Source organism: Populus nigra, chromosome 12 (genome assembly GCF_951802175.1).
Source record: "Populus nigra chromosome 12, ddPopNigr1.1, whole genome shotgun sequence".
NCBI lineage: Eukaryota > Viridiplantae > Streptophyta > Magnoliopsida > Malpighiales > Salicaceae > Populus > Populus nigra.
The window spans coordinates 12,439,898-12,449,603 of record NC_084863.1 but is presented as its reverse complement, the minus strand read 5'-3'; the positions used below and the strand labels follow the sequence as shown (position 1 = coordinate 12,449,603).

At 34.3% G+C, this 9,706-nt stretch overlaps 1 protein-coding gene across 1 annotated transcript; it reads right to left on the bottom strand.

Annotated features, from left to right (window-relative positions):
- Positions 1–486: 486 nt before the first annotated feature.
- On the bottom strand, positions 487–7,178 carry LOC133670016 (uncharacterized). The gene is made up of 7 exons (XM_062090409.1): positions 6,684–7,178; positions 5,333–6,130; positions 3,886–4,241; positions 2,579–2,790; positions 1,562–1,818; positions 1,288–1,466; positions 487–1,109 (listed from the first exon to the last, which is right to left on the bottom strand). The coding sequence occupies exons 1-7, from the start codon at positions 6,934–6,936 to the stop codon at positions 1,023–1,025; spliced, it is 2,142 nt and encodes a 713-aa protein (XP_061946393.1). The 5' UTR covers positions 6,937–7,178; the 3' UTR covers positions 487–1,022.
- Between the last annotated feature and the right edge of the window lie 2,528 nt (positions 7,179–9,706).

Here is a 9,706-nt window from a genome sequence, read left to right as displayed (position 1 = left end):
TTGTCCCTACTTTTATAAAGCTTTTAAAAAGGTCGCTTGTTGGTATCTTTCGAAAAATCCAACATCATTACTCTTTAGTTAAGCCTCGTGTGTTTGTGATTGTATCCAGTTATGGCCTCTTCGGTGTGTGTGTATTTGTTGTTTTTAGGTTATTTTGAAATGCTGATATGAAAACTAAATTTTAAAAAATAAAAAATATATATTTTCAAACAAAAAACAACCATTATTACAATACCAAACAAGCTCTTCTTTATAACGAAAGGTGTGATGTCGGAAGTAAAGCATAGCATTATGAAATATAAAATGAAGCTTCAATAAATCGCAGATTAGCAATAACCCAAGTATGTTTCAGCAACTAATTATGGATTCAGTCCTTTCCTACAAGTCTCTTTGTAACCAATAAAAAACAAGAAAGTGATGACAGTGGAGAATCCAAGCAGTATGCATAATTCACATCATGGGCGAGGAATGTAAAATAAGTAAATCTGAGTTTTCAAACTGCAATTTCTATAAAAGAACAGTGTATATCTTACAAGCCTCCTTTTACATCAAAATTTGTTACAAACAATAACCAGTTTTGATACCCAATAATGTTGGGAAAATCAAATAATTTTTTCTAAATCAATGAAGGATAAAGTGTAGCTCTAGCGAATTTAATAGTACAAAAGGCACTGGGTGCATTGCTGGCCTAGAAATGAAGCAATAAATGGAGAATTGAATCGCTACAATGAAGACAAACTAGATCACAAATTTCTTTTCCACAGAGATGTATTCAATTTAAGTCAGAGAGACTGCAGTAGTATTACCTCACCCCAAAAATCTCGCCAATAAAACATTTCTTCTGCTTTGTGCTTTCCTCACATCTTAATTGCCAATTATTCAGAACAAAATGATAGCCAACCATTTTACTGCAATATATTGGGGGGCAATAGGACACGTACCACCGTCAGGCTCCCAATCTGAGTGTAGCAAAAATTAATGTACAGACATGGTCATCTGGCGAAAGATAAATTCAGCGTATTTCATTCTGTTGCTTCTTGATGAAGAGTACTTCTCTTCTCATCTGATCTGTGACGAAATAACTTCGCTATGGCCCTCCTCTCGCAATCCTGCAATATTGAAAAAATCATGATAAAAAAAGTAGTTTCTAGATTTCTTAGAATTTTAAATCATGGGGAGAAAATTAGCTTATGACTACTTGTTTTATTGGGAAAATATTTGCTGCTATTTTAGGATTTCATTCACTTCAGCAGAGATAAATCTGAGAAAAAAGATACACTTCTTCACCTTGAACATGTTAAGATAAAATGGTTTGCCAGGATTCATTCTTCTCAATTTCTGGTATGTATAAGCGAAACTCAGCTGATCACGAGGAGTGAAGCGATCGACCTCATTGAACCAGAGACAGGAAAATAGGTTTGACATTGGAGTGTGCGCTCTCACAATTAAAGACCCTTCAGGTACATCTATAGGCAGTACAAAACATCTTGTCAAAAATAAAAACAGTAAATAAAGATCAGGAGTGAATTCAACCTGAAAACTATGAGACAAAGAATATTACTGCTGGGAAGAAGCTTGTTCGGATCAGAGACATTGAATCTTTTCAGCCCATCGGCCTGGTAAAAAGCAAATTGCTGGTCTATGACAGTGTGATTATACTTGTTCAGTTTCTTATTTTGAACAACCTCTTCCCATACACAATGGCGATCATAGTGATTAGAAATGGCATATTCATGACCTTTTCTCCACAAAAAGTACTCAAGAACTAGAAGAGGATCAACTTGAAGACGTAATTTGCTATCCAACCAGATTGAATACCTGGAAAACGTTAATATGCAGAATATAAGACACAATTATTAGTTCACTTGGTACTTTCAATGTCACAACTGTTTAAGCAGTGGTCACCAGAATGATGAACCAAAATCTATGAGGATCCTGGACAGTTGTTTGGTGTGAACCATTCCATGTGCAAAAAATACCATAACATGCCACTGAAATAGTGTCCTCAATAGTATATAAATACCAATTTAGATCTTTCAAACATGATGATTTAAATGTCATAAATGAGAATTCCAGAAGAACTATACTGCTGCTGCTGGTACCAGTGTTGGAACCATGATTGCTAGAGGTCCCTCGATGACAATACTGGATATATTTCTAAAGCAAGAAATGAATGAACTTCTGTATCTTCTGCCTCCTGATCTTTTTGTCAGATCAGGCCACTCAATACAATTTATACGATTCATCAAAATAATAATAATAATAATGAACCACATATAATAAGGGGTCCATTACAAAAGACCACTTAAATATAAACCCCTCCATCACATTTATTAAGGCATCCATGAGAGGGGCCAGCTTAACTATATTTTGTGATCTAACGTGCAGTCAGTTTCTCACAAATTGTAACTTATTCTTTGAAGGAGACAGTATTGTGCTATTCCAATTCTATTTTATTCTTCTCTCCCTTTAGGTTCAGTCATTAAATTCACTCCAGACTCCACAGCACAAACAGCAATCACAGGGCATTTAAAAATTAATTATATCACTAAACCAACAATTCAATTCTGATTCTCACCTTGCAGAAGGGAAAAGCCTGTGTGGAAGCAATTTTGGCACTTTACCCACTCTCCGCATATCATTATATGGTAGATTCTTCACCACCACAATCTTCCATAAACCTACAAAACCTGCTCTATCTGGAATGTGGCCTTCTGAAGTAAGTGTTTGAAAACTAACTTCATCCATGAACATTACAAAGCAGACATTTTTCCTTGATAAACGAGTGACCTAAACGAAGGATAAGAATTTGTGGTCAGAATCGGGTTCCACAGCACGCATCACAAGATAGTGATGAAATTTGGTCTCCAGAATGATAGAAAGCATCGCACAAGATGATTCAACTTTGTGAGCATCTCAGTGGAGAAGAAAAAGTGCATGGAAGATGGCATAAGAGGCTCATCAAGAGCATGATTGGAAAATAAGAGCCACAGTCCATCAAAAAGGAAAAAAAAGAAGACCATGGATATATAAAGACCATGGTATGCCACACATTTCTAAGAGAAATGAAGACTGAAAGATAGAGAACTAAAAGGTAGCAAACAGTTGAACTAAGATAGGAAAACTTGAGTAACTCGATCATGGATATATAAAGCTAACAAAGTACAAGACAAGACATCAATACCCCCCCTCCTCTTCTTCATATGATATTTAATTTAGACCTTGATGCCCTACGGGGACTAAATGGTGCATCCTGTCTAAAGCTTATAGAAAAGCCTCATTTTTTTATGGCCAGAAGACAGCATATAAAACATGCTAATTTATATTTCCCTCGAACAAATAGTTGTTTTTTTTCCCTGCTCCCTTATCATATACAGCATGCTATCATGGAGGCCTTACTAGGAATTTCTCATCACAAGTCCAAAAGACTGGAGGGGGCAATTTTAATTGCCTTGGATCTCTACTCTCTAATCAGTGGATGGCTTATTCTCCAACATTTAATTGTGTTCCATTCCTAATACAAATTTTTTCATTACAAATTTTTTTTAAGAAAATCAATGACCATACATTTAAATTTCAGAGTCAAGACCTGCTTACGGTTACAGCAGATGGCATGAAAACAGAAATACATGTATTAGCAATCATCTAGTTGGTACTGAGCAAATATATTTTTCTCTTTAAAACCAAATGAAGGGAGACCATGTATATTTGCAATCACTCAACTATATCTATGTTCAATTTACAACTCAAAATACACACAATTTTCAAAGTCATTAATCCCCCATAGCAAACTTAACAAGTGATAATGCAGAAACTGATTAGTGCCGGAGCTATGCAACAAAATATTTCCATATACTTAAATTTATAAATGAAAGAACCAAGTACCATTTTATCTGCTGGTGACCTTAAACGATCTGAATTCCCAAAGATGCAAGAGATCACAGCAATATGGCATCTGCTTATATAACTCGCATCATCTTCTGCCAAATCAAATCCTGTACTTGAAGATCCTTCAGAACCTTTGACAAAACCACAGTTTATTTTTTGATCATGTGCCAAAAAAGATTCTTCCCGTTCATGCAAGCTCTGATGCCCAGCAAATCTGGGCTCCCATTGCTCTTGTCCATCAGGCTTCTCCTCTATTTCAGTATACTGCAAGGAAAATCTTGCAAACTTCCGACTTTCAAAAGGCTCCACAAGCCTTGTAGTAGAGTTTAGAAGTTTCATCCCACAAGAGGAACCTGAATAATTCAAGCATGACAGACAAAATTGTTCCAATCAAAACGAACCCAAATTGTCATTCAAACAAAGACAGACAAAAAATCCATCAGACAGTCTAATCAACCAAGAGCTTGGACAGCAGGATTTCATCAAACCACCTGGCTTTAGTCAATCAAAAGGCATAGTTAAAATTTTCTTACCAGGAAAAAAAAAAGCACAAGAAAAGAAATTGCCTCTTCTTGAATCTGATCTCAAGCACATTTTTGGGGGTTATTGACATTCTCTTTGGATTTTTCTCTCAATATTTAGATAAAAAAAATCTGTTCAGACCACAACCTCATGACAAATTGTCTTCCAGAAAACTCTAGTCCACTTTTCCTTTTACTGACCCATTTTCATACATCTCTGGCTTGCCATTCTTTTCATCAATTTTCATAATTCTGCTTTGCTTAGTTTCACTAAGCAAATCCTGATCTAATTCCGAAATACAACTCCAGTAAATCTATTTCCAACATCACCATTCCATCTGTTTTAACCCAGGAATCAAATTTCTGTACCGAGAAAAGTGGCTTAAGCATATACCACAGACACATACAAGAACATATATCATGCACATATATTGTAAAAAGTCCATTTTGATGATTAATTTGTGAACACTCAAGCTAGTAAAACTAAATGTTGAGTGCAAACAAACCATTCCAAACAGACAAAAGAAAAATTTCCTGAAATTGAGCTGATCCCTATTCTGTATTACCAATTAAAGCATTATCCTTGACAAACTCTATTGCCTGGACACAGGCATGCCACATGTACAAAGAAATGGACTTGTTTGCAGAATCACAAACCATGTCTCAGATAAAAATTATAACATTATATACACAGTTGGGGAGCTAGCATGTAAAAAGGGTTTAAACGCTCTAGACAACACATGCAAAGAAATGAATTTATATACTAAATTTCCCCTTTATAAGGTTAGCATCGCCATCCAGAAACAAGATACATGAAGCAAAATGCACAAGGAAATATTAAAACTTCTCTTGACATCAAGGTTTCAATGTGTGACACTTATGCCTTTGCGCGCAAACATAAAAAAGAAAAATATAGAAATTACCAGAAAATTTGCGGCGCTTTGGTTTTTTCTTTGAATCTGACCGGGATTTACTTGTAGAATGACCACCGATGTTATGGACATTTCGAGAATCAGTGTCACCATCATCTGAATTTTGAGAATTCAAAGAACCCTTCTCTAACAAACTCATGGAATCTTCCAGATTGTCCTTGGCAATATTTTGATCCTTGGTTTCAGCATCAAGGAAATTAGATGATGCTCTATTATCTTCGATATGAACCGTTGTTTCACTGGAGCGGTCCTCCTTGTTAGGTTCAGAATCACCACCATATTCTTCCATATGACGATCATGAGAATCTATCCCATCATCATACTCATTCTCCCTATCAGCTGCTCCATTCTGATCCACATCATCTTCATCATCAAGTAACAGATTTTTTATCTCATTTTCTTTTCTCAATTTTCCTGTGTTCTTCAAAGAAGTTTCGTACTCTTTTTCATACATCTTTAACTCTTTGCGTCCATCTTCATTATACAAGCCAGCTCCCTTTCTATCTTCAACTCTTACCGCCTCCTCCTTGTCATTCTTCACTTTCACTGAATTATGACCCTTCTCACTAGATTCATCATCCCCGGAAAGCTTGCTGTCATTGTCAACATCATCCTCATTGTAATCTTCATCCCTTCTCCTATCATCCCTATCCCAATACCTAGAATCCCTTCCATGTCCCACCGAACCTTGTCCAAACCCAAGAACTTTAATACTATCAGTACGTGTAACATTTGAAAGAAAATCATTATTTTTTATCTCATCATCCTCAACACGATTATCATTTACATCTGCACCAAAAACATTTACTATAATTACATCCTTAACAAGATTCATTTATTCAAAATCCAAATAACAATTAAAAACCGTCTACACTCAAATAAACTTCATGTAAGTATGCACCAATAATAGTTTTCCACCTTTCAATTTTTACTAATCACAGTTCAATTACTAATTTAGCAACATTAAGAATATATTTAAAAATAAATTGAGCTAAACTCAAAAACTTTTAACTACAATGTAAGTACAGTAAATCAAAATCAGCTCTCAGTTTACTACACAATACTCACTGTGCTTCCAATTTCACTTTCTCTCATTTTCTCACACTTTCTCAGCAACCATACAAACAAATTTGATGATAAAACAAAATAAAAATGATCGATGCACTAAATCTCTCTTTTGAGTAGCACCTAACTAACTAACTAACTACAATATGCAATTCAATTAAAATCAAACGAAGCTCTGATTCACTCCAAAATCAATAAATAAGCTCTCCGTTCTCACTTTTTCTCATTTTTCTCACACTTTCTCAGAAGCGAAACAAAAAAGGAAATCAAAACAAACCTTCATTGCTACTCCTATTATCGGTGGAGAGGAAATTGTAAGCTAAAACAGTAACAATAAGGACAAGACACAAAAACACAATGACCGCACCGACCAACGATAACCCGCCCCGACTATTCTTGTCGGATCGGTAACCTAATCTTCTAATCCGACCCAACTTCTGCTGCTTCTGCGAGCTAGACGACGACGCAGCACGAATCCCGATGGATACGTGATCCGACGTGCCGTTTGTGTAATGCCTGTACTGCGCCATTCTTCAAAACATTTGCAAATTACTAACAATAATAACAACAACGTTCTCTCAAATTTCTTTTGCTGTTTCTGTGTGTAGATTTAGAGAGAGAGAGAGATTTGAGGGGTATGGTTTGGTAAATTTAAGAGAAAGTGAGGGAGATTTGGGGAATTTTCGATTTATTTTGGGTGCGTGATCGATAGTGTAGTGGTGTAGATTCATGTTTGGTGCGTTTATTTGACGGGCTTTTATTTTTTTAATATTTTTGTTTGATTAAAAAAACATATATATTAACCAGGAGAAGAGTTTTTTTCCAACAAGTGAAAAGCTCAACAACGTATTTTAATATGGGTCGAAATTTCGGTGTGGTGGGCCTTGCATACAATATCCATCATGAAATGCACATACATACATTATACGTACATACATGATAAAGGGTAATATTCCAAGGAGGGCCGGTACTCATATATTGGATGCTTAGATGATCATACATGCATAAACATATATTATAATGTTAGGAAAGACAATGAAATGATCATGGAAGCAAAGATGATCATACATACATAAACATATATTATAATGTTAGGGATGACAATGAAAAGATTATGTAAGCAAGATATTAAACTTGAAAGCTTCGGACTAAATCCACGAAAACAATAAATTAAAAACCAAGAAGACTTGAAAACAAACTTGGGGAAATAGACATGTTTTTTAAGAAAACTTATTTGGTTGGGTTTTGACTTGAGTAACAAAAGTTAAAAAATAATAACTTATTATTACTAAAACTATAATTCCATCTTATTGATAAGCCAAACACTAACTATGGTAAATATTTGACTGTGGTAAATAGAAACTAACCTTTTTTCTCTAACCATGTTTAGTTTTTCATATCCTAAGGGTATGTTTGGAAGTGTGATTGTTTTTTAAAGAGCTTTTTATGTCGAAATACATTAAAAGAATGTTTTTTTTTATTTTTTAAAAATTATTTTTGAAATCAGCATATCTAAATGATCCAAAACATAAAAAAATATTAATTTTTTAGAAACGCAGGTTGGCTCGCGTTTCCAAACACTCCATAAATGTTCTAATTTAGCTTTTATTAAGACCCTCATGAAGAAAACTCCCACTATAAAAAGCATCACTACCTTCATTCCATATACTAGTATGTATAGTGTGGCTCTGATCAATGTCCTTACTATAGGGCAATGTACATGAATTATATAGGGGAATATCTCATGCAAGTTCTTGTAAGTGACCATCATTTTCTGAACAATCTTCTTAATGTTTTTGTTGGTAGATTTTATGGTACTGTTTTTCTTTGGCTTGTATGGAGATGAGTTCAAGTGTTTGGTCTTTCATATCTTACATAACTCCACAATCATCTTTTCATTGAAATTCTAGATATTGTTTGTTAATATTGTCTATGGCAAAACATATCGACAAATCAAAATTTTTTCAATAAATTGCTTGACTACCTTTTAGGTTACATGCACATAAGAATAAGCTTATACCCTTTTTGTAAAGTAGTTAATTGCCACCAAAATAAAATAATGTGTTACTTACCTTTGGGTTGATTGGTCTGATAATGCTCAATTCCTATATTGAAAAAGACCAAGGTGCACCATGTCAAATAAAGGTATTAAGGTGCATTGATCTTATCATTGTATATATAATATTTGTGGCATTTTTTATGTTTTATATGTAGTCTCTTTTGATGGTCATTCAAAAATATCTTGATCGTTGTATCTACTTAGCCATCATATGCTTATTTACATGAGTAAAGCATATTCCTTCATGAACTTCTCATAGGGCTTTCTTGGCTTCTTGATCATTTAAGCATTCTATCAGAGTCCTATTGAATAAACTCTTATATAGAATCTCCTCGTCTAGATAATATTTTACTACCATCCTTTTTAACATCTTGGTTTACCTTAGATGTCTTCTGATGGATATTCTTGGTATTGGATAAACTGTTTAATATCATGACATAATGACTTTTCATCTAGTTTTTTTCCAACTAAACAAATATAAGATGGGGAGCTTCTAACTTCTATACATATTGGCTATACTTAGATCTCATAATTAAATTTGGTCATGGAAGCCAATGTTGTCAAAATATCTAGGAATTGATTCTTATCTTTAGCCAAGTGTACGAACTTAACTTCTTCAAATTTCCTTGCAAGTTTAGTGAGATACTCTTGATACAACTTTAACTTTTCATATTTAGTATGTCATTCACCTTTCACTTGTCACATTATCAACATGGAATCATTGCATACATCTAGTTTTCTAACCCTTATTTTTAAAGCATATTTTAAGCCATATATGCATACTTCATACTCCTCCGTATTATTGTTACATTCAAAATATAACATGGTGGAGATTAGGTACTACTTTCTACTTAGAGCTATTATTATTTCTCCTAATCTATTTTCATAAAAAAAAATACTTATTGTTATAATTATTATCATTGTTGTTAATCATCATTATTTGAAAGGAAGAGAGATCTACAGACAAATGGAGTGGTTACCCCCTATCGCACCTTGGTGGACATTACAGTAAGGACTCGATGTATGGGGAAAATTGAAGTCACCGTCTAGTAATTAAAGAAAATTAGAAATCCTAAAATATATACTGGTTCCAAAGATTCAGGTAAGAGATTAATTATGCTTCAGGGAAAAACAATGTCATCCTTACAATATCCTTTCTTACAAAAGATTACCCTTCTAGCGTTCCAAAGATATATGCCTCAAGGGTTTTCATCATCCTTCTCCTCCTCTTCTCAGTGCCT